At 46.3% G+C, this 25386-nt stretch overlaps 2 protein-coding genes across 5 annotated transcripts in view; one reads left to right on the top strand and one right to left on the bottom strand.

Moving 5' to 3' along the window:
* Nucleotides 1-25386, bottom strand: part of FRMD5 (FERM domain containing 5) — a 493627-nt gene that overhangs the window by 254603 nt on the left and 213638 nt on the right. For 2 of the 4 annotated variants that reach the window (XM_085644691.1, XM_085644692.1), the window contains exon 1: nucleotides 17084-17274. The exons of the other annotated variants lie outside the window; for them this stretch is intronic. The gene's annotated coding sequence lies outside the window, so the exon portion shown is untranslated. Of the gene's footprint in view, nucleotides 1-17083; nucleotides 17275-25386 lie in introns of those variants that run through there. 4 annotated transcript variants of the gene reach the window in all.
* Nucleotides 21925-24064, top strand: LOC146860753 (uncharacterized). Its single transcript, XM_085646371.1, has 2 exons — nucleotides 21925-22352; nucleotides 22393-24064. Exon 2 carries the CDS (start codon nucleotides 22573-22575, stop codon nucleotides 23485-23487), a length of 915 nt encoding a protein of 304 aa, XP_085502497.1. The 5' UTR covers nucleotides 21925-22352; nucleotides 22393-22572; the 3' UTR covers nucleotides 23488-24064.

Raw genomic sequence — 25386 nt, 5'->3', positions numbered from 1 at the left:
GGTCACAGGTAACAGTCGTTCTCCTCCTGGGCCAGTGCCCGCGAAAACCGGGAGCAGCCCGCGCAAATCGGGACGAGCCACAGGCCGCGTCCGATCAGTTCACTGGCGAGGGCCCAGGCAATCGCCGAAAGACCCTGGAATCGTCACCCCGGGTATGCACCCGTTACGCCACGCTCGATGGTAGGAGCGACCACAGCGAGATTCAGGCCAATATTCGCTCCGCTTCGGTATTCCGACTCCACCCGGTCACCAATGGCCGCTGTTGTTGAACTGCCGCCCGGCCATGTTGTCCACCCGAGGTCCCGGCTCCAGGGCTGCACAGGCCGCAAACTTCAAACGAACATTTCTCAGGCGGTACCGCCGCCAGAAACTTCAGGATCACACGATCGGTTGCCGCTCTCAATCACCAACACGGGCATGTAGCGCAGGCTGAGGATCACATGCAGGATATCTGTGCGGGATGTGGAGGTTCACGGAGCCGGGAGCCTACGCTGCCGTCCCGGTCGCCATCTTGGCTCCTCCTCCTTCTTGTCAATTATTGAGTACTCTATTTGATTATTGATGAATAGATTGTTTAGATTATGACAATTGCAATAGCTAGGTCTTATCGACCTCGGTGTAGTTGTGGGGTTTAGGAGTTTTCTTTCCACAGGTTCAATGCTGGTAGAGTATTTGAGTGTATGTTAGTGAAATGGGCCCTAGTGTATGGTGAGTGTATGTGCGTGTAACTGTGAAATTACTCTATCCGTGGAAGTAGGGAGATTTTGTACACCCCAATCTGCATCAAGTTCCTGGTAGCAGAGTGATGATGGTTATTGATGATTGTCTTGATCTGATTAGATTGCTTGTACATTAGCTTATTGATTATTGATTGATGTTGGTATATGTACTAATACTATATGTTGGAGTCGTCATGTTGAGTTATATGTAGTGCTTCTGGAACTTGGGAGCTAGTAGCAGTTCCGTAGTAGGGCAGAGGGAAGTATATGCTGCTCTCGGGAAAGACGGGATTGTTGGTCCTGTACGTATGCAGGAAAATTCACATTGTCTGGATTCGGAATTAGTGACATTGTTGTATGTTACTATTAGAGATATTTCTGGTATATAAGGGGTGCGTATGGTAGTGAAGGTTATCTGTGAAACTCTGGTTTTAAGTCCCAGGGATCCGTAAGGTTCGCCGTTAAAGCTTATCGCGGGAGAAGTAATAGGTATTCTCTGAGCTTGATTGAAAAACTGGGTAGAAGTAAGCTGCTAGGTTAATGTGTGTTATAATTCTGTAGTGGAGCAGATTGTTCGCTGTTCTCGGGAAAAGCAGGATTCTGTGTGTATGTACTATATTTTCTTGTATGAATGTGCGTGAATGTTCGTATATTTAGTTGATTGTAAGACTCTTTGGACAAGTCCTAGAGGAAACAATTAAGGAATGTATGAAAGAATTTCGTTGATTCTTGTGAAATAGATTTTCTTTACTATTCTGTGGTTGGCGAAGCAGACAATGGAGATGTTTATATGTTGTAACTAATAGATTTTTGTAGAAATTTGACACGGAGTCTACTGAGAAATTTGTAAAGGAGGGGTAGACGAGTGACAAGAGACAGGAGACAGAAGCGACTGCAGTGACTGCTGACGTCAAACAGACCGCGCTCTGATTGGATATTACATCAGAATAGTGCTCGCGCTGAGATTGGTGCGTTGGTGTGAGCCGCGCAAGGATTGGTGGAGCTATTCTAGTGACGTAACGTTCCAGGATTGGTGCGTTAGTGTGAGTCGCGCTGTTATTGGTTGAAAAATCATATTGTGCAGTTGTATTACGGAAGGGATTCGAAAGTTTTGGTAAGCGTTAAAATGTATTACCAAGAAGAGAAAAAAAAAAATCTTTGTTCAGAAAGATTAAAAATTGGTTCGACAAGGATAAAGATGTTAAAATGAGAGAGGGTGAATTGTTACCTCCATCGAAAACGCCTGCATCCTTCATGGCTGCGAGATATGGGTATCATACCTGTATATGGTTGGAGAATTGGGTTAGGTATACTAAAGAAGATGGAGTTTTAGCATTTCCAGAACATGGTTCATTTAATCTGGCCGTGTTGAAAAATGTACGGGAAAAGATGTTATGTCTTGACCCAAGACCAAGGCCGACACAGTTCGAGGCTTTAGTGGAATGGGAAGAGGAAGTGCATGAGAGAGAGAAACAGAGGTCTGGAGGCAACTATAGATATATGTTCGGGAGGAGACATGGTCGTGAAACTCATCATGATCGAATGACGAGATGGCGAGATGCTAGTATGTCAGAGGGACTATATCCTGTGAGAATAGTTGAAGAGGGAGCAGAAAGGGTTCCTGAGGCAGAAGTGAGAAGATATGGAGTTAATGAATATGAGGATGAGGTTTTAAATGACATGATTTACAAAAGACCACCTCCATATAGACCGGAACCAGAAGAGAGTACACCAGTTGTTTCTCCGATAAGAGATACAGTGCGTATCATTGAGACAGAAAATGTGACACCTGAGTTAAGAAGTGGAAATCCTTTCAGGGAGAGAGAGAATAGAAGCAGTGGCGAAAATACGAGAGAATTAGCCAGAACTACATCGGAGTTGACTGAAAAGATCAAGGAACTGACAAAGAATCTAGACGCTGTTACGGTACCCGTAACCATAGGTCCGGTTATGCCTGTTTTTGATAAGCAGAAGATGGGTGAGAATGGTTTGGTTATTCCATATGTTGGGAATAGATTGACAAGTTTGGCTGGTCCTTCAGGAGATTCAGGAAAAAGGGCAGGAAAATTCAGACATGACACATGTAATGAAGGATTAGAGGAGTCTAATTCAGGACTGGATGCTGGTGAAGCTAGTTGTTCAGGGATGCCAATTTTAGAACCGCAGAAGAAAGTGGTTCCAGTGAGAAAATCTACTGAAATAACAGCTGAAGATTTGAATGAATGGATGAAAGTTCTTCAAAAGAGGGATAAAGATTCACAAGCAATTGATGTTGCTAGGTTACGTGTAGAATTAGAAGAGCTTGTTGCAGGGACAGTTCCAACAGAAATTCTAAAAAATCATCATGATGGTGAATTATTGTTTATGTGCAAGAATATCACCTGGAGAGCGAGAAATACACATGACAGATTAAGAGCAATAGCAAATGACTATGGAGTTGACATTGATAAAGTGAAAGTTTTGCAGAAGTCTTACAGGATGGATTTCACAGACAAAGACATAGAGAATTTGAATGGTACTGGTAGAACAGGACAGATTAAAGGAATGATCGCTTTATTGCGAAAATGGGGTGATGTTGAGAAGTGGAAGGATAGATGGTACAAAAAGAGAGAAGAATCAGGGGATAGGACTTATTCAGCATTTCCTGTGAGAGAAAAGGAAAAACCAGTGGATACTTATCCTATGAGAGAAATACCTGGAGGAGGATATGTACATGTTCCATGGACCAGACAGGATATTTTATCATTTACGAATGATTTTCCTCGATTGAGAGAAAAGCCCGTCGAGTGGTATAGGCAGGTAGACAGGTTTGTGAAATTGTCAAAAGTGCTGTGGATTGACCTGAATAGTCTGTTTGATATAATTGTTCCAGCTGATTTGTGGTCTGAGTGTAAAATAGTTGTGAGTTGGCCTACTGAGGAATATCCAAGGGATCAGAGAACAGGAGCACCAGATCCAGAAGTAATGAGAAAGTATGAGCAGGTGATTGTATACCTGAAAAATAAAGTACCTCCAAAAGAAACAGACTGGGTTAAAATAGATCGAACACATTAGGAAGCAAAAGAATCAGTTCATGCTTTTTACGAGAGGCTGATACTGGCATTTAAACAATTCAGTGGAGATGAACACCTGGGTGACAAGGATTTGAGTCATTTTGTATACAGATTTGTATATGGCCTGAGACCTGAGATTAGTGAAAGAATTCGTGAGCATACTGTGGATTGGCAGAGTAAGAAAATAGATGAGATTCTGAGACATGCAAAATACTTCAGTGATGAGATTGAAGCAAAACAGAGAAAGCTGAAATAGAAAGCAATGTGGGCACAAGTGAAAGTTGCGGAAAGACAGGAAGCACAGTTGGTGGAACAGGCGAATAATGCAGGAAATAATGCAGGGAATAGACCTAGATATGCAGGGAAAGGAAAGGGGAATCTTGAGGAAGCTAAAAAAAAGTTCCCATGTCACAACTGTGGCCAACTGGGACATTGGAGATCTGAATGTACCAATCCACCATTAGTGAATAATGAGGGAAAATCCTTAAATCAACAGGTGCAGAACGAGGGGAATAATCAACAGCAGCAACAGCAGAAAGTTGTGAGACAGCAGAGTCAAGAGCCAAAACCGCCCTTGCCGCAGAATAGAGGAGCACAAAAGTATAATCCGGATTTGGGATTCTACAATGATGAGCAGGTAAACAAACCAAGGCGTTCTAACCAGGTACAACAGTACTTGTTAAAGAATGAAGGGAGTGAGTCTGAGGGTGATTATTGACGGTGCCGAAGAGAGGAGGAAGAGTGCATACTTGGTGCAACTCTAGAAATAGACCAGGCAGGACCATTTGTGGATGGAAAAATAAATGAAGAAGGTGTTACTTTTTTAGTAGACACAGGTGCGACAAGATCAACTGTCAGGTCAACAGATATTAGAAATCTTCCTCTCTCGGATGAAGCAATCCAAGTAGTTGGTGTAGCCAATACACAAATCAGAACACGTCTTACTGAACCAGTAAGAGTACAAATAGGGACATTTTCAGACATGCACAGATTTATCGTCTGTGACACAAGTCCAGTGAACCTGTTAGGTAGGGATTTGTTATGTAAAATGAATTGTACAATTTTTTGTACACCAGATGGAATAGCTTTTGAAACACCAGATGAGGATGTTTTGTACCGAATGACTCTAGAAAATAGAGAGAGTGAGTTAATTGGTGCATATGCTGTGTTTGATCCGGAGGATTTGCCTCAAGAGTTGAGAGACACAGTGAAAAGGACAGTTTGGGATTTTACTGGAGAGGATGTGGGATTGATGAATAATGTAGATTCTGTGAAAATTTCAGTGAAGGAGGGAATTACTTATCCTAACATTCCTCAGTACAAAATGACACCAGAAATAATTGAGGGAATAACTCCTATAATTGAGAAAATGATTCAGCAGGGAGTTCTGAGAGAACTACTGAGTAGTCCGTGTAATTCACCGATAATGGGGTTAAAGAAGCCTAATGGGAAGTTCAGGATCGTACAGGATTTGAGAAAAGTTAATCAAATCGTGGTGGCATGTTGTCCTATTGTGCCAAATCCATCAGTGATTTTGTATCAGATTCCACATGATGCTGAGTGGTATACAGTGATTGATTTGTGTCATGCTTTCTTTTCAATTCCATTGCATCATGACAGTCAGCCGATTTTTGCATTTAGATTTGGCCAGCGTATTTTAGCATGGTGTCGTATCCCACAGGGGTATACGGAGAGTCCTTCAATATTCAATCAGTTATTGAAAAAGTCATTGGAGAGTTTGATCATGCCTGAAAACTCAGTATTAGTGCAGTATATTGATGACCTACTTGTGGCATCAAAGACACGTGAAGCTTGTGAAGTAGATACTATAGCTTTACTGAATCATCTGGCAGATGGAGGGTTAAAAGTATCTCCAGCAAAATTGCAATTCTGCAAGAAAGAGGTGCATTATCTTGGACACAATGTTGAGAAAGGTCTGAGAAAAGTGACTGATGACAGGATCAAAATTATCAGGGAAATGAAAGCCCCAAAAACCCAGAGGGAAGTGAGAATGTTCCTGGGAATGGTGGGTTATTGTCGTCAGTGGATAATTAATTTTTCGCTGATAGCAAAGCCACTGATTAAGCTGACTAAAAGTGAGATGACAGACCCATTGGAACTAGATGGAGAACAAATGGCAGCATTTGAAGAGTTAAAAAGCAGAATGTGTGAAGCCCCTGCTTTGGGTATGCCAGATTATGAAAAAGAATTTGAATTGTACTGCAGTGAGAGAAATGGATGTGCACTTTCAGTGTTAATTCAGAAGCATGGATTACTGAGAAGGCCTATTGCGTACTTCTCATCGACACTTGACCCTGTAGCTGTGGGTTTACCAGGTTGTCTGAAATCTGTGGCTGCAACATGCAGAAGCCTGGAACAGAGTGAGGGAATCATAATGGGATATCCTGTAAGGGTATTCGTACCTCATAATGTGGCAATTCTTTTGACGAGAAGCAGAACTCAGTACATGTCACATAGTCGGTTGACTAAATATGAGAAGGTCATTCTGGGAGCATCAAATGTGACTCTTGAGAGATGTGTGAATGTGAATCCAGCGACATTGTTGCCGGATATTGAAAATGTGGGTGTGAAAACAGAAGATGATCACAATTGTTTGGATGTGCTTGATTACTGTACAAAACCGAGACCAGACATAAGAGATCTTCCCTTGCATGAGAGTGATCATGTGTTGTTTGTGGATGGATCATGCCTGAGGAATGATGAGGGTGTGCTATGTGCAGCATATGCAGTGTGTAAGGTTTCAGAAGTAATGGAAGCATCATCATTGAAAGGAGTGAAATCTGCGCAAGTTGCTGAATTAGTTGCATTGACAAAAGCTTGTGAAATCGGGAAAGATTTGAGAACGACTGTGATGACTGATAGTCAGTATGGATTTGGAGTTGTGCATGACTTTGGCCACAAAGAGGTTTCTTGACGTCGAGTGGGACTCCAATAAAGAATGCTGAAGTAATTGGGAAATTACTTGAGGCGATACAGCTGCCTAAAGAATTAGCAGTTGTAAAATGTGCTGCTCATGGACAAGGAGATGATTTTGTGACAGTGGGCAACCGTTATGCGAATGACATTGCTCAATATTGTGCCAAAAATAACCAGTCCATTAATCGGGAACGAGAGAGTGAAATGTCTTTTTGTTCTGTGATGTTTACTAATGTCTTAGAGACATGGGATGAAGTGAAACAGTTGCAGGATGAGGCAGAGGAGGAAGAAAAGAAAGATTGGATTAAGGCAGGTTGTGCCCCAAGAGAGACAGACCATGTTTGGGTCTATAGAGATGGTAGACCAGTTATGCCGAATTCCATGCTGTCAGCAATGGCAAGGATGTATCATGGCCAGGGACATTTGGGAAGGGATTCGATGATTAGGTCCTTTAAGCAAACCTGGTACAATGCAAAGTTCAGGACAATTGCAGAAAGTATCTGTCAAAGATGTTTGATTTGCCAGCAATTTAACACTGGGAAAAAGACAGTGGTGAGTCTGGGAACAATAGGCAGAGAAGGAGGTCCTTTTACAAGAATGCAGATTGATTTTATTGAAATGCCCCAAGTGAACAGACTGAGATATGTATTAGTGGTAGTCTGTTTGTTTTCAAGATGGGTTGAGGCCTATACGACTAGGAGAAATGATGGAGTAACAGTGGCAAAGTTACTGTTAAGAGAGTTGATTCCTAGGTACGGATTTCCGGTAACGATTGAGTCTGATAGAGGTGGACACTTCTATAATGAACTCATGAGTTTGATTTGTGAAGCATTAAGCATACAGCAGAAGCTACATCGTGCATACAGACCAGAGGCTTCTGGTGTGGTTGAGCAAATAAATGGCACAATCAAGAACAGGATTGGTAAGATGTGCTTAGCCACTGGCATGAAATGGCCGGATGTCTTGCCTCTAGTGCTAATGACTATTAGATCTACTCCAGATAGAACTACTGGTTTAAGTCCGCACGAAATAATAATGGGACGTGCAATGCGACATGCATATGTACCTGTCAATAAGTTGATGACAATAACTGATGACATGATTTTGGATTACTGTAAAGGCCTAGCTGACGAAGTTCATTCTGTGTTTCACCAGATTGGAGAAGAAGCTACTACACTTGAGAAGAAGCAAGCTCATGATCTGAGTCCAGGAGACTGGGTGAGGATTAAAGTTCACAGAAGAAGAAATTGCTTGGTTCCAAGGTGGGGAAGACCAAGACAAGTCATTCTAACTACGACGACTGCAGTGAAGTGTGCTGGTGTGAAAAACTGGGTGCATGCGAGTCATACTCTGAGAGTTCCAAACCCAAAGGATGGGACTGGTAGAGAGTATTTTGAAGAATCAGATTCCAGTGATGATGAAGACCCAGAACCAGTGAGAAAGAATCAAAGTTCAGGAAAAGAAGTAGAAAAGGCTTCAAGTTCAAGAGAACCATTGAAAATCTCAGAAAGGAGATCTGATTCTGAAAGAGAGCCTGAAGTTCCAAAAAGCAGTGGAGGAAAAAGAAAAAAAAAGAGCAGTTCTACAGAAATTACTCCTGAATCAGAAGAGGAGGAGATTGAAGAACCACTTGAGATTATATCTGAAGAAGTAGGGTCAGAAGAAGATAGAGAGGGACAGATTGCGGAAGAACCCCGAGGAGGTGTAGGGAACACTTCTAATAAGCTAGGTGAAGGGACAAGTAGACAGCAAGAAGATTGCGTGTCGGAGACCCGAGGAGGGAAAAAAGTAGGGAAGTCTCAAATAGTGGTGAAAAAGACTGTGGAGCGAAAGAAAACTGCTGAAGAACAAGAGGCATTTGAAACAGAATCGGATGAAAGTGAGAATGGAAAATCAGAGGGTCGAGTGCTGAGAAAGAGAACTTGGATTGGAGAAAGAAATAATACAGAAACAAGACCGGAAAAGGTCGTAAGAGGAGATTTTTGGCCTAACAACAGAGTAAAGAGGCTGAGATACAGACTGATAAGAGGGAATACATCGAAAGCTGAACAGGTGAATGAAGTGTCGAGTCAAAACGAAGTAAAAAGAAAGGAGCAAAAGGAGTCAAGAGAACCTGAGGAAATAAAGAGAATTAGAAGACCCAACCAAAAGTACAGATCACCGGAATGGTCTTATGTGGCACTGTCTGAAGAAGGAGAAGAAGAAACAGTGACTCGAGATAATCCGGAGGGGATCTTGAGAAAAGTGGTTGAGGAAAAGGGAGAATCTGTTTGAATCTTAAAAGTTATTCTGACTGACATTGGAGAAGAGTCAGATGCACAGGATGTTGTTGATGATCTGATACAATTTGATGTTGCTGAAGAAGGAGGAGTGAAAAGTGATGAATATCCAAATTGAGTGAACTGAAGAAATCACTTGGGAAAAGTGAAAAGGAGAAAGTCTGAAATTCAGCTGTCTGAAGTAATCCAAAGTTTGAGAAATTACAGTAGTGGAGTAGTAGAGGCTAAGTCAAAAGACAAGGTCAAAGTAGTAAAATGGCTAACATAGAGAATAATTAAAGTAGATGTGCCTTCTTAAGAAGATGGTGTAGAATGTGCTGCTGCTGTACTGGATTATTAATGCTACTATGGGGTGTTTTAGCTTTATTAGTTACTTTTAGAGTTACAATAGGTACATTTGAGATACATACTGAGAATGAGACAAATGTAGAAAGGAATTCGAAAAAAGTAGTTCCAACTAGAATTAGTAATACTTACATGCATAAAGATAGGTCAATTAATGATTTTTCTAGTAATGTTTTTTCAAAGTTGTTATACGAATATGTGAAAACAATGGAAGTAAGGGATTGCTACGTTTATATGCAATTACCTGCATCCGTATCAGAGGGTGTTACTTATCACCATTTACCAGCTACGTATGGAATTTCTTGTAGTGTATTAAGTAGTGTTTTTTATTTGTTAGGGAAAATAGATTATAAGATGTCTAACAAAGATAGTATTTTTGGGCACTTGCCAATGAACAAAGAGCTGAATCCAGCTAAAGAAGCTAACATTTTTGGTGAGATTTTTATTGAGAAAGAAGAATTAACATTAGATTACATTTTTAAGAATAATTTAACTTGTAGTTTGGAAGAAGAGGAGAAAGCTTTCCTGAACATGGTGGAGGAAAGGAAATTGAGTATGCATGAAAAGGCAGGGAAATATAAAGTGAGTGAGACAATTTGGGACATTGAGATGGGAAAAGAATTGAGAAATGGAGCTAGTCCAACTTTAGCTTTAGATGCACCACAGAAGGGTAAGCTGTGCATTACAAGAGGGAAATCCTAATATGATACATATTTTGTTGGGACTAGTGAATGTCATGATACATACTTCATTGCAACAGGATGGGGTTTCAGAGGTGGAGAAGATACAATTTTTCCAGGAGTGTATTATGTTTGTGGGAACAAGGCTTATTACAAGTTGCCTGACCATTGGTATGGCACGTGTTATGTGGGCCTGGTTTTTCCAAAGATTTTTCATATAGATAGAATAGAAGATGTAGAACATATTAATTTACTAATGCGCTTCAAGAGGGAAACTTGGTCTGAAATTGTGGGTGACATTTTTGGAGCTTTAATTCCAGCAGTGGGAATTTCTTTAAATGCTAATGGGATTCGGAAACTGTCAACAGTGGTGGATCGCTTATCGACAAATACCGCTGGAGGGTTTCTTTTGGTGAATACGGAACTAATTGCCGTACGTGCCATGTCTATGCAAAATAGACTTGCTCTTGATATTCTATTGGCTAAGGAGGGAGGAGTTTGTGGAATGCTGAAAGTTCAACATTGTTGCACTTACATTCCAGACAAAAGCAAAGACCTGAAGGTCTATATCAAAAATATTACTGATTTGCATGAAGAATTAGTACCACTTGAAGCTGAAAGTATTTGGACTAAAATAGCTAATAAGGTGATAGCTGTTAAGAGTTTTATTGCAAAAATAGGTAGTACTATTATAGGTAAGATATTGTTTCCTTTAACTTGTATAATTGTTGCTTTATTGATATTGAGATTGGTGTGTTTGTGTTGTAAAAACAGGGGAGGGAAAAAGAAATTAATTAAAAGAAATAATGAAAAGAGAAATAAAAGGTTGAAAAGAGAACCACAAGAAATTGAATTAGAAGAATTAAGGGAGAGTGTCTACTTAGAAACAAAGAGGGATGATGAAAGAGTGTCTGGTGTGTAGTGTTGTGTAAGGAGGAAAAAGACATTTCCAATTTCTCCTAAAACGGGACTAAATTTCAGAACATTTTTTTTTTTTGGTTTATTTGGTGATAAAATCACCAAAGGGGGGATTGCTGGAGCAGGATTTTCTAATGAAAATCTATAGGGTTTTGAAGCTCTGGTTTGTCTATTTGTCATGAGATTAAAATTACTAATTATTAATCATTAATTATTTGTTTTGTGTATATGTTTAAACTTACCAACATACTAATGAGAAGAAAACCGACACGAGGGAATGCTTTTGTATTGCTATTTAACAATGTGCATGTTTTATTAAATAAACGTTGCTGAAGTGCTGTTTATTTTAAGCACGAAACGCTTTTGAATTAATGCTTTTCTGTGTTGCTAAAGCTAGATAATTACATACACATAAGGGTATTAGTGGGGTTAACACTGTTTAATCACTATGCTGTGGTAACGTTGTTTTTGTCTCTTTTAATTAAGATGGTCCATTTTGGCCTAACCAAACATGTCCGCCGTTTGCAGCCTGGCCTCGAGTGAGAATTTGTGATGAGAAGGCCTTGCTGAACACATTTGATCACAGTCCTTGCCTGGTTAAAACTTTCCGTGAGGACAGCAGCAGTTCTGGGCAGGTTTCCAGATGTATTGGACAGCCTTGGAGGACAAAGGAACTGTTAAGAAAGAACTCTGAGCATTGTGTCATCGCTGAGGAAATGTGGACTGTAAAGAGATACATTTTTATTTTTGGTTCCTGTTCTGTCTTTTTATTTTTGTGATTTCCTGAGCGGAGATTTTCCAAATGTAGCGATGCTACATCCTTTCCTGCTCGCTCTGCTCAGCGGTTCAGCGGACGTGTACAACATTAATGTTTCTTTAATATTGCAAGTTTCATTATAAATATACTAGACTAGAGAGGGTCCGTGGTCATTGCATTCGGGATTTTGATGCCCAAACCTGCGTTGGTGAGAATCGATGCTGAGAGGACGGTGACTTGGGAGATTTCTACTGAGATACTTGTCCTGATGATCCATTCTGACATTTAGCTAGAATAGGTAATTATGAGAAAATGATTTATTCTGATTAATTTCTTTGACTAATTTTAGATAAAGAATCATAATTTTAAATATGGTGTTGGTGATTATTTCTTGTCAATTATTGAGTACTCTATTTGATTATTGATGTATAGATTGTTTAGATTATGACAATTGCAATAGCTAGGTCTTATCGACCTCGGTGTAGTTGTGGGGTTTAGGAGTTTTCTTTCCACAGGTTCAATGCTGGTAGAGTATTTGAGTGTATGTTAGTGAAATGGGCCCTAGTGTATGGTGAGTGTATGTGCGTGTAACTGTGAAATTACTCTATCCGTGGAAGTAGGGAGATTTTGTACACCCCAATCTGCATCAAGTACCACCATGGTTCAAGTTACAGGTGTGGCTGTGTACATCTAGCTGCAGTATAAGTTCTAAGAATCTTTTTGTGTTAGTCTCACCCTTTTTCTGTGCATACTCATTCTGAAGTCTTAGTCTGCATATTGTCAAGCTTCATCTACTTCCTCTTCAGTGTTCTTTCGTTCTTTCTGCATGTACTTCACCGTCCTCTCACACATAATCATCCCACCCATTAACACTGTATTTACTTTTCCTTTATAGTTGTCAATATTTCAACGGCTGTGTGCCTCTTTCACACACTTCCCATACGATCATAAATACAATTGTAGTCTAAGGGGCCATCGCTTTTTAAGACCCAGTGGCAGCCTGATAAAGACTCACACTGCCTTTATCCTAAACTTCAGAGCTCTGTTGTGCCCCACCATTAAGGCCCATTCAGATCATGAACTCACCCAAACACCTAGAGATACTAAGTTTGAGTGTGCTCTGCACACAACCCATATATTGTAAGAAGAACAAACGTACAAAAACACAAAGTCTGGAAAAAAATTGCCAGTCTTAAGGAATAGAGACTCTTACACCATGGAAGATCAAGTAAATCCTGAAAGGGTGTAAGAAATGTTAACACTCATTGTTAAGAAAGAGACCCCTATCAAAGATGTGTCCTAAAAACACTACATTCCGTTGTTGAAAGTTCTGCTCATTTTGTGAACTTGAAGCTCCTCAGGTACCTCACTGTATTTTGTTCTTAATAGTGAAAAAATAAGGGCTTATCACTTCCTTTGAAAAATATCTACTTGAGGTTAAGGGATTGAGCACATATTAATAAGTGTTTTCTTTTGCCACTTGCTGCAGTCTGGGTTTAAGCTTTCTAAGATCTATTCAAATTCTCATAGTATTTTCACAAATCGGCCGCAAAAAATATCACACTTCGGACCCTTCTTTTTGGAAACGTGTTTTTGCACTATCAAAAAAATTCATGCGCGTCACATGAACTACAGTGTAATAGATGCTTGTAATGTAAAGCACATGAATATAGGACTGGACAGGGACCCCATTCAATTTCTGTTTCTAGGTCTCTGGTATAGCCCGCTTTAGATGTCTGGTGCACCAAACTATCATGTAATATCCCTTGCTCATGACTGAAGGGCGTAGTTGTCAATCTCTCTTCCTTGATCCTGGTTTAATGGCTTTCCACGTTATTTTTGTGTCTGTACTACCCAGGAGAATTTTGGTCTCGCACTGTTCTGAATGGGTGAGGTAACCTTTCACTGTTGCATCAAATCTCCCTTTGCAGTGCATTAAGGACGGCTTTCTGTCCCTTTCTCTCTCTTTGCTTCTTCTCTCCACCCACCTCAACCTACCACACACCCCCAGCGTCCTCTTGGCCCTAACCCAAGCCCTATTTTTCATTACAAAACTCTTTTAGTTATTTAAGAAAAAGGCTTGAGGCCTGCAAATTGTTGGTTTGAGAGGTGTTTAAACTGCATGGCATTAGAGGAGTACAAGGGACAACTCACAAGCACTGCAGTCGCTGTTGCATAAGCCTTTTACTCACACTGTGTCTTCTTTGGGACGCTGGGCTGTTACTGCAGTTTTGTCCAGGACTATAGTAATATTCTAGGACGGGTGTACCTCTGACTCTTATGCTGGTGACCACAATGAATTAGAGGGAGGTGACATTCAAGACAGAGGCTCATAAAGCAACCTTCCATATCCTGAATCTGGACCTCAGGGCATCCCTGTTCTCTGGAGTCCTAACCTTCGGCATCCATACGCTAATGCTTCACACAGAGTCAGAATTCAGCTAGTGGGCAAGTATAAGATTTGCAAATTATTGTCCAGAGAGCTGCCAGCCACTGCTGAGCCTTGGATGCATAGACAATGTCACCAGCTCTGTGGTCCCTATCGTGGCTGACAGAAGCAAGGAGATTTGACCTAATGATTTTCACTTTAACTGATTAAGAATTTGAATTCTAGCAGAGGCCTAGGTGTTCGGAGACGAAAATATGTCAATCGCATTGAACCCAATCTTGATCTCTATAATAATCTACATCTCTGCTAGAGGTTTCATGTTTAAGAAAAGACTTGTGGGAGGCAGACTGTTGCACATTTTGTGGTATCAGTTCCTCAAGTCTTTCTCCCGCTTCCAAGTTATCTGGATAAAACTTCATAAAATGAAAAAAGGCTAAAAAAATATTGTCTGCCCATCATCTTTATAGGGTTGTGTAAAGACTGCAGATCCACTGCAGGCTATTCTAGTCTCTTTAACAGGGGCAGTGACATGAGTGCAGGCGTGCGTTTTGCAAACAAATCTAAATGCCACTGGTGAATGGAGAGCAAGGTGTGCGGCCCATCTTCAGTTTAGAGTTTTCGGTTGTTTCTAAAAGTGAATGAACCAGAATGTCTGCTTTGTTTCATGGCAGACAGACTAACCGAAGCAACCGTGAGGCTGCTGAGCTAAAAGTCTGTGGAGGTCCAGAAAATAAAGGAAAACTTTCGAGGTTGGTAAACTTAGTACCATTAAATTGGGAACACCTGCTTCTTAGAGCACTTACTCGCCTGTCTGCAGTATGAAGAACTATATGTAAATTAGGTTACAAGGTCACAAAGGGGGTGACTGAGATTACTAGGCAAGGCTTCAAGGTCAAACAATGGTGGAACTCCGCGGTATTAGAAGGGTGGGTGTTTAAGGGGAGTATACCAATTTGAATAATTCGTTTGCCTGAGAGGGTAGCATGTATTGTGAGGAGATTGACCCGTCGTAACACTTGCAAGCTCACTTCTCCCTCGTACACGGTTTTTGCATGCAGTGTCTTTCACCTGCGATTCCGCATTCTCGCCCAATAAAGTGATTTGAAGCAGGTCTGAGGGCGCGAATACAGCGACACCTGTGTCTGGGCCGCCTCCGGCAACAGACCACCAGGTAAATAAGCCACCCGCCTTCAGGTCGGTAGAACCCCAGCCGCCCCCTCCCTCCCCTGCTCACTGAGGCGGGAGCGGCAGGGCGGGGCTGGGGGAGAGGCGCCTCATGTCTTACAGCACTGCCAGGGCTTGCCTTTGATCTTCCTAACACGAGCGATACGGGAATTAAATGAATCATTAGTGCTCGCTTCGCTACCCCGCCTCCGCCGCGCGAGCCTCCGCCAGTCATCGCCTGGTGCCTCCCGATAGCTTAAGACAAGAGGTGGCCCGTCAGTAAAGCATGCGGGGAGCGGGGCTCCTTCACAATACACGGCGGGGCTGGGCACCGCTGCTTCGGACGTGCCTTCCTTCCCTGCTGCCAAGCTCTCTCCGGGACCCCCTACTTTCAAACATGAGTCGTGTAGGAGGAAACCATCTTTCTCTGGCAGTGTAGGCAGAATTTCGAATTCGCTTTCACCATGTCTGGCTCAAGTCCATTTTGCTACTTTTCGATGAAGCATAACATCCTCATGTTCTGAAGCCAAGGAGACTGTGAACTATAATGTGAAAGTGGAACTATCCTCTTTTGTTTACACAGCCTCTGTAACCTTTTGTTCAGTGTAAAGCGCTTCAGTAGAAAACAGCATGAATAATTCAATAAATATATTGGGCCACTGCACCTTCCGCCCAGCCGCCGTCCCCTGCCGTGTCCTCCCACCCGGTGCTGCTCGCGCTCTTTAAAACAAAGCAGATTTCAGTGATGGATTTCAGCCTGCCCATCTGTAGAGGGCTGTAGGTCTGGTGCCCCTACAAACCTGGGAGACACCGGTGCCTGTTGGCATCAACTGGACACAAGCACCTCTTCACCCACGGAGGTGACTTACAGTGCTCGTTTGTGAAAGGGGTGGAAGTGAAATTGTAAGCTGTACCACTCCCCTGCTTCTTCAAGGGCCAGGGCACAGTAAGGAGTCTCGGCTTCGGAACACACGAGATAATGTATGTCGTCTATACAGCAGCAAGGCGGCTCAGAAAACACGGATCTAGTGAACTTCATTTGGACAAAAGACAAGACCTCTATAAATATGGACACAAGTGAGCAGGCCTCGGGCTGCATTTCGTATTCCAACCACGGCACTGGCGCACAGTAAGACTTTTCATGCCAAGTCAACGCTTTTCAAGACAGTCTGTGATTGGCAACCATCCCCCTCAGTCGCTGCCTGAAATAACTGCCTTCTGTTTTCCACTGTAGACGACAGCACATGACAGACAACCGGCCGGCCAAAGTTTAAAACAAGCATTGGCAAATCCAGTCGATGGCGGCTCCATAAAGCTGAGCTGCTCCGCTTTCCAATGTTTTTTTTTTATTACCAATATCATGTTTTACAGGAAGTTGTCTATTAAAGAAAACCCATCCAAGAAAGTCCCTGATGCTCACACCACACGCGCACCATGGAGAATGCCAGGCAGCCCGGGGCCCACGCAGGGGGCCCTCCTAAAAGGGCGGCCAGCCTTAGTGCCACAGGATGGCACTGTCGCCAGCAGTGTAGTGGTCAGGGGACCCTGGCGGGTCCCTTGGTGCAGCATCACTTCCGGTAGGAGGGGGGCGGGGGAAAGGTATTTAAACCTGGGTTTCTGTCGCAACTAGGCCTTGCAGTTCTTCCCCGCCCTGGAAGCTGGGTAGGCAATCGATTTCCCCCCGCCCCCCTTCCTCAACTGTATGTGCTCTGGTTGGGCCCCGAACAGGCGGCGAGGGCCTGGTCCTGCGCTGGCCCCGGGCCCTGTGAGTCGCTGGGGTAGTCAGGCGCAGTGCTGGGTCCTCTGGTGTGCGGGCACCGGTGGGCAGGGCGGGGGTCCCACCTTTCCCTGTTCCCGCCTGCTCCTCCTTCAGCGGCTTCCAGGCTTCCCCGCATCAGCCTGGGTGCTCTTCCGGGCCGCGGGGGGCCGCCTCCCCCGCCGGAGCTCACGCTGCTTTCTGCCCATCTGCGGGCCTCCTCCTCTGCTGGCCGCGCGGTGTCGCCTGCTGCTACGTCCTGGCCGCTCATTGGGCCATGGGCCCCCCCCCCCTCCACCATGATGGGCGCTCACGCAGGTGCCTCTTTTCCGCCCGCCAGCGCCTGCCCTGCCGCATACGCGGCCACCCCCCCTGCCTATATGGGCGCATGCGCCGCTCGCTTCGCCCTCTGCTCACGGGGCATTATTGTCAGTTTTTTCTTCACGTCCCCCTGCACTACCTCCCATGGGTCCTGCCCACCCTCCGGGTGGTGCGTAGGTCTCCCCTGCTGCCGGACGTGCTCCGGCTCCAGCGCGCGGTCCCTCATGAGCAGAGCAGGGGTTCTTCCCTGCCCGGCACCCGCCCGCTCTCCCTCCTCAGAGCCTCTCTCCTGGTCTTCACGCGCACTCTGGGGATCCCCATGCTGTCGTCCCAGCCGCTGTTGTGTCCACCTCCCCCCTCGCCGTGCCTGCACGCGCAGCACACCCCCTGCTGGCTGCTTCCTCCTCCCACTTGCTCTCCTGCACGGAGAGTTCCGCCTTCTTCCATCCCTCGCAGGATGCTGCCGTGCAACAATTGTAAGCTGTATTGTATTTAAATCTGAAACGTGCAATGAGTAATGTTCAATTTGACCTAGTAGTCTACAGGATAAACTAAAGTGCTTCTCATGCTTATTCTGCTGTTTCGTTGTTTACAGAAACAAGTGTTTTATTGCAGCTTATGCATTGTTGATTCATGAGGTGAATGTGGATTTAGACATTATTTAGTTTTCCTGTGGCACAGTATCCAGATGTCGCTTTTTCTCCCATGTGTTTTCTCCTACTATACTAACAATGCTTGTTGGGTATGCAAATGCGACTTCGTGACTATGACAAGGTGAAGCTATATGGTGGCAGTGTGGGGGCATCTGGGACATCGTTCCACGCGGAGTATTCCGTAGTTTATTGATGGGGGGGCAGGGTTTCTCATATATATCTGTTGTGTCCCTATGCAGGAACCCCGCCGATCACCGCACAACTCGCCTTGGGGGGCTACCGGAGACAACGACAGCTACTAGGGTCCAAGCAGCATGGGGCCAGTGCGCTGGGTTGTGGGGCAACCAGTCTCAGGATGGAGGGTAACTCTTGTTTTCTATTTTCAGAGTTTAGAGACCAAGCATTCAAACGGCAATAAGAGAAGAGCAGATGCGGAACAGGACCAGGTACAGGCAGGTGGTGCTTCAGGGGAGGGTGTGTTTTGGACAAGGACTGGGAAGGGGTTGCGGGGTGAGTGGTCACCAACAAGGAAGGTCTCTAGACGCAACGGGGAGCTAGGCTAACTTCTCTTTTCATCTCGCACTCAGAGTTATCGCCGTTTTCAGTCCTGGAACGCACTTAAGCAAATCTGACATCTTCTCGGAGTAAGTGGTTACGGGTAGTGGGGATGGGGCACAGTAGCTAGCGGCAAAAGCCTGGCCAAACCAGGGTGTGGTATCGTGCTGTCTGACACTACCTTCATCTTCTAGATTGAGGGACGCAGGATACAGCGATCCGATATAGAGAGCCAGGGCTCACCACCCCTTTTCACGCAGACGTCGCAAGTGGAGGATTCGTTGCCGGACGCCACGCAGGAAGCGTAATGGGCGGCGTTTATTCAGATGGCCAAGGGGAAGGGCCTGTCTTGGGCCACGGGAATCCTGAAGGCTGTCGAATCGGAGGACTCTGGCGTTGTCTGCGAGCCACCTCCTCCTGAGCTGGACCTCAACACTGAGGCCGGGCCATCGAGAGCTTCGAAGCGGGTCCACAAGCCCACGTCAAAAGACTTTCCGGCAGACCCGCTGCCAGCCAAATCCAGGGCACTGCAGAAGGAGATAGGGCCCCAGCAAGCTACCCCTCAGCCCTTGGGGCCAGCGACCCCGCAAGACAATCCGGCCGCATCTATGTACGCTACACGAGAGGACCTTGGTAAGCTGACTGACACACTCAAGAACTTCATGGCAGATCTAAGAGGGGGACAGGTGAGCCCCTGCCCCCCACCTTTGAACATCAGCACTCCTGCAGGAGAGGGAGGGGCGCGGGCAGCGGCAAGGGTGTGGGTTAGCCAGACGGATATTCAGCAAACCCTGCCGGGTGTGCCTGCCCCCGCCATCCCTGGGGGGGTCGTCTGGAGTGTCGGCCACGCTTGCGCAAAGCAAGGCTCTGGAGGGAGCGGGTGAGGTTTCCCTTCCTGCGACACCCGCCACCCTCCCAGCGCCTCCTATCGGACAAGAGGCAGCAGTTCCAACGGGCACTGCGCCATTTAGCTCCCCACCATCTGCCAGTGCGCTTGTTAGCTCCCCTGCAAGTGGTAGTCAGGCCGTGCTAGGAACGCCATCTTCCCCGGCCTTCACGCCGCCGTTTGGGGTCCCCCCTGTTCAGCAGACCACGCCCCCCGCTCCAGTCCAGCTTGTCGCAGCAGCTCCTTTGCTGTCAGGTCACTGGTCCTTGGCCTGGCAGGTCCCCTTAGCGGCCAAGGAGGTTATCTGGAGGCGTGAGCTGATAGATATATTCTCTCTGCTCTTGTTGGCTCAGGATGGGGTAGATGCCAGAAAAGCGGGGGTCAAGGAGGACGACAAGAAGGTTAAGCACCAGCCGTGGCCAGAGAAGACCATAGAGAACTGGCTAGATGCGTTTGCCATCTTGTCCGCAGTCATCCTTGAAAAACAGGCGATGAAGTGGGGGGGACAGGGCTGGGTTAACTATGACAGGGAGTTTAGAAAACAGATGTCCTTGTGTCCGGAGATGCGGTGGGACCAGAAAGAAGTACAGCTTTGGCTAGATCACATGGGAGCACGCGCGCTGCTAGGCACATGGGCACAGACGAAAAGTCAGGTTACCAAGGAAGCTAGCAGTAGTACCTCTCAGCCGGAGACACAGGGGGGACACACAGTCCTTTCGGGGGGGAATAGGTGGAGAGGGAGCAATTGAGGGGGTTTCAGAAGGTTGCCACCTGGGACCTGCCATTTGTTCAACACGGGGTCCTGCTCTTGGGGTAAAACATGCAAAATTTTACATGCATGTAACAAATGTGGGGGTCCCCACCCAGCGGTTTCTTGCCACTCGCAACAAGGAGGCACCACCAAGGGTAAACAAGACACTGGTAGTTAGGGGGGGCATCCCGGGTCCCTCCCCCTCCCCTCCCTCGAGGTAGCAAGTTCTGGGTCCAAACAGTTTAGCACACGCAACACACCCTCATTTCACACGGGGGACCAACACCAGGTAGATGGGGGCACGATTAAGGGCCCCTCGCCAGTCTGTTTGTCAAACCTTTTACCTCTCCTCAGACAGTACCCCCTCACACAGGATAGTCAGTTGCTTCTAACAGGATTTTGCGAGGGCTTCAGAATTCCTTTTGTGGGACCCGAAGGACCAAAAAACTACCTGAAGTTGTTTGGGCCAAAGTAGAGAAGGAGAGGGCACTTGGGAGAGTGGCGGGCCCTTTCAGGTGCCCGCCACTAGAGAATTTTGTGGTTTCTCCTCTGGGGGTGGTGCCTAAGAAGGAGCCTGGGTTTTTCTGCCTTATACACCACCTCTCTTACCCAGAAGGAGGCTCGGTCAACCATGGGCTGGAGGAAGGCGCTTGTTCTGTCACGTATTGTACACTGAACGTGGCTTTGGACCTAGTCAGGAGGGCGGGCAAGGGCCGCTGGTTAGCCAAAGCGGACATCGAATCGGCATTTTGATTACTACCAGTGCATCCAAGCAGCCAACACCTGCTAGGTTTCAAGCTAGAACGCAGGTACTTTTACGACCGGTGCATGCCCATGGGTTGTGCAGTCTCTTGTTATGTTATGTTATGTTACTGGGTATTTGTTAAGCGCGCGGCTACTCCCAAGAGTGTCCCGGCGCTAATCATAGGACCCATAGCAAAGACACTCAGCAGTCAGATACCACAGACACAGATCATGAAAACAGTGATGTTTTTAGTTTTTGACGAAAGCGCAGAAGATCATTTTCCTGGCGTAGATCAGAACGAAGATTATTCCATAGAGAGGACGCCAGTACCTGAAAAGTACGGCCTCCCTGTCGTGAAAGAAAGAACCTGGGAGTGTGAAGCAGTTGGGCAGAGGAGGACCGTAGCGTACGTGAAGGTACGTAATATTGGCAGCGAGCCCTTAAATAAGGTGCGCCGATGTTATGAGAAGCCTTAAAGGCCAGTACCAGAGCTTTAAAAAGTATCCTCTTACGTACTGGGAGCCAGTGAAGTGTTCTCAAAAGGGGGGTCGTGTGGGTGCGTCGATCAGCAAGAAAAATCGCTCGGGCAGCAGCATTCTGAGCCACCTGAAGACGATTAAGGAGATATTCAGGTAGACCCAGATACAAAACATTCAACATAGTCCAGGCGAGATAATACCAAGGGCTGGTGCCTACTTCGAAGCATTCAGTAGCTTCCTCCAGTGGGCCCTTCAAACATGCTATGGGGTCGTAGGGGTGACTCACTACCTAGATGATTTCCTATTCATTGGGACTGATGGGTCGCAGGACTGCAGCAATGCCCTTAAGGATTTTGAGCGGCTGGCCAGTCATTTGGGTGTCCCTCTGGCGCCAGGGAAGACGGAAGGTCCTGCGCAAGTTCTAACCTTTTTAGGGATCGAACTTGACACCCTAGCAGGGGAATCCAGACTCCCAGCAGACAAGGTCCAGGACCTTGCACAGCACATACAGTCAGCCTTAGGGGAGGAGAAGGTCACTTTGGGCTTCTTGCAGAGCCTGCTGGGCAAGCACAACTTCGCCACCAGGATAATACCAGAGGGGAGGGTTTTGCACGGAGGATTGCTAGGGCTACGGCTAAGGTCAATAGGAAGCATCACCTAGTCGGGCTAAGCAAGGGGTTGAAGGAAGACCTGGGCATGTGGGCAAGCTTCTTGGAAAGATTCAATGGCACAGCCTTATGGAGGGCACCTTGGGTGGGATCCCCGGAACTCGTCTTGTTCACGGATGCGTCTGGCAGAGAGGGCTTTGGGGTCATCCTGGACACAGAGTGGTGCGCGCAGAGTTTGGCCAATGTGTGGCGCAGGAAGAAGATCACGGCCAACATTACAGTACTGGAATTGTTCCCAATAGTGGTGGCCTTCCACTTATGGCCCTCTGTTCTGTCTGCACGTAGGGTCCTTTTCTGGTCCGACAACCTGGCGGTGGTCCAGGCAATCAATTCTCAGTCTGCATCCTGCCCGCTTGTCTTGTGTTTACTGAGGGAACTGGTGAGGGTGTGCCCGGTGAATAACATCGAGTGTAGGGCGCAACATATTCAGGGGGTGCAGAACATAGCGGCTGATGCTCTCTCTCGTTTTCAGTGGCACAGGTTCCGGGAGACGTGGCCGAGAGAGTTGGTCACCATTATGAGTAAGCTGCCCCTGGGGCTCCGAAAAAAGCAGAGTCTGCCCCAGCGCCACACCCCTCAAGTCTCATTGCTGGACACAGTGGATCTGTACCAAAGAAACCCCTTTTCCAGCACATCTATGGTTCCTACTGAATCTGTCAGGCGCTTGAGGGGGATGGGCGAGTTGTCCTTAGCACCTCGGACCGTCAAGCGGTACAGGGCGTGTGTGAACAATTTCTGTTCTGTAACTGGTGCATGGGAAGAAGGAAGGTCATCCCTGGAGAGCAGGACTCAGGACTTCATTTTGTGGGCCAAGGACCAAGGGAAGAGCCAACCGTGGATTGGGGGACACCTGTCGGCGATCAGCCACCAAGCGAGATTAAGGGGGCAGGAAGATCCCACGAAGTCCTTCTTGATCCGGGCGGCGCTCAAAGGCTGTGCCAGGAGTGAGTCTCGAGCACCTGACAACAGGGCAGCCATAGATTGCGTAACACTACAAGGGATGCTGGATTGGGTTGGCAGGGCAACCCACTCTGCTTTTGAGGTTGCCCTCTTCGCGGCTACCTTTAGCCTGGCCTTCTTCGGGGCTTTTAGAATGGGGGAACTTGTAGCGAGATCTAGACAGGACACATCTGGGGTGGCGTTGAACAAGCAGGACGCTGTGTTGGCAGGCGGTTCCCTCACCATTAGACTACGTAGATCCAAAACGGACCAAGCGGGGGTAGGGAGGGTGATCGTGCTGAACAAATTAGAGATCGACAAGTATTGTCCTGTGCGCCTAGTCTCGTCCTACCTGGCGCTGCGGCCCGCAACAGAAGTTTACCTGCTAGTGCACGCTGACAGTACTCCCTTGACCAAATACCAGGTACAGCGTAGGAGCTGTCGGGCAAAAAGATCCAGGGCACACGTTTCTGCAGCCACTCTTTCCGAATAGGGGCAGCGACCACAGCTTTCCAGGCGGGTTTGCCAGAGGAAAGCATCAAACTGGTGGGGCGTTGGGAGTCCAATTGTTATAAAAAATACATTCGTCCATAAGGGGCACCATGCAAACACGGAACGAGGAAGTGTGTTAGTTGTGACAAATAGGGTTGTGACATATTGTCGATGTTTTTACTTTTGGTGTACTTGTGTGCAAGTGTAATGGCGTTGGCTGTGCTCAGTTTAATAAATTAATTTTCAAACTTCCTTATCTTTATTTGCCAGGGAAGACGGTCTGGGTGATGGGCCATTCGGGAGTCCAGAGGGTATCTAAGTGGGAGGATATCAGAAAATGGCGGCACGGGGTGACAGCCACGAGGATAATATGAATTGGGACACCAGACATGCGTTGGAATAGCCTGATGAAGAGAGTCCTTCAGAGATTGGGGGAGGGTGTCCCACTGCTCAATTTATTAGTAATACACCTAGGGGGGGAATGACCTGGTTCGCCTGGGGAGAAGGGACCTGCTTCACGAGATGAGGGCGTCCATGTGCGAGTTGAGCAACAAGCTGGGGACCTGTGAATTGTGGTGGTCGGAGATTACACCTAGGCAGGTCTGGCGGGGCGCGAGTTCCAGGGGTGCCATGGAGACCTCGCGCAGAAGGGTGAACAGCGCTATGCGGAAGTTCACGGAGCAAAGGGGTTTTGGGTTTATCCGGCATAGGTTAGTACACGCTAAATGCACAGGGTGCTTCGAGCCAGATGGGATTCACCTGTCCAGAGTGGGCATGGACTTATTCTTGTTGGATCTGGGGGAGGCCTTGCAAACAGCAGGGTGTAAGTAGGTAGCGCTATATGGTGGGGGGCCACACCAGGGCTGTGGTAGAGTTGCAGGGCGATCCAAAGGCTGTAAGGTACAGATGGGTACCCTCTACAGGAGCACAGTAAGGGTTCTAAATCCAATTATCCCCAGGGAGGTCCTCGCGTGGGATCCTGGAGGAGCGACGGCACCCAGTTAGTCCTATGGGCGGTTGTGCACCTGAGCAACCGGGGGTTGCCTGCAATGCTCCGCCCTCCTTAGCTGGGAGGGGCGTAAGTAAAGGGCGAACTGGCGGTCCGTCGAAGGGAGGGGCTATCCCCTCCCCCAAAAGGACAAACACCGGTTGGTCGCGACCACCGGGTTTTATGGCTCATCAGGTGGGCAGGCGGCGAGGGGCTGCCTGCCCTGGGATCGCCTGTAAGTTAACCCACCATGTTGACATATTATGTTAATAAACCTGCAGCAAGTTTCTCCACCAAAAATGTGTTGTGTCTGAGTTAGTACATGTTTTGCTGTGGGAGGGCTGGGGATTGTGCCGACATTGGCACTACGCGCATGCCTGCTGTGTAATGATTCATGGCGGCCATTTTTGTTTTACCATTCTAATGTGGCGGATAGTCATGTTAGAATGATACATTAAAATGAAAAAGTGCACACAAGCAAAAACAAGGGAAGCAAGCAGTGGGGTGGCATTGTGGAGTTTTTGGGACCTTGTTAAAAAAAATAAAGTAAATGAAAAATGGGAAACAAATGGTGAGCATCAGGGAGCAGGGGCTGGGGGGAATAGAATAAAAAGAACGTACAGGGATACAGAGGCAGGGGGAAGAGCAAGGAAACACATGGACTTCCATAGACTGCTAGATAAAAAAAAAGACCCAATAAGTTAGCATTGGAACGGTACAACTCATCCTATCAGAACCGTGAGACCGAAATGCTCTTGGGCAGGACGACTACAGAAGAAAATCATTGTATCAAAACAGACATCTGAGATAGACAACAATCATCCAATCATGAGCATGGGGCTAACCCAAAGTCCACTCCAAGTACATAAGGGAAACAATAGGAGTAACCATAAGACAACTAATAAATCATCA

The sequence above is a fragment of the Triturus cristatus genome, chromosome 3_1 (assembly GCF_964204655.1).
Source record: "Triturus cristatus chromosome 3_1, aTriCri1.1, whole genome shotgun sequence".
Classification (NCBI taxonomy): domain Eukaryota; kingdom Metazoa; phylum Chordata; class Amphibia; order Caudata; family Salamandridae; genus Triturus; species Triturus cristatus.
The sequence above is the reverse complement of the archived record's forward strand: the minus strand, read 5'-3'. Positions and strand labels throughout refer to the sequence as shown.

Coding starts and splice junctions, on each gene's coding strand:
- LOC146860753 (XM_085646371.1), top strand. CDS start 22,573: ATGAGTAAGCTGCCCCTGGGGCTCCGAAAAAAGCAGAGTCTGCCCCAG.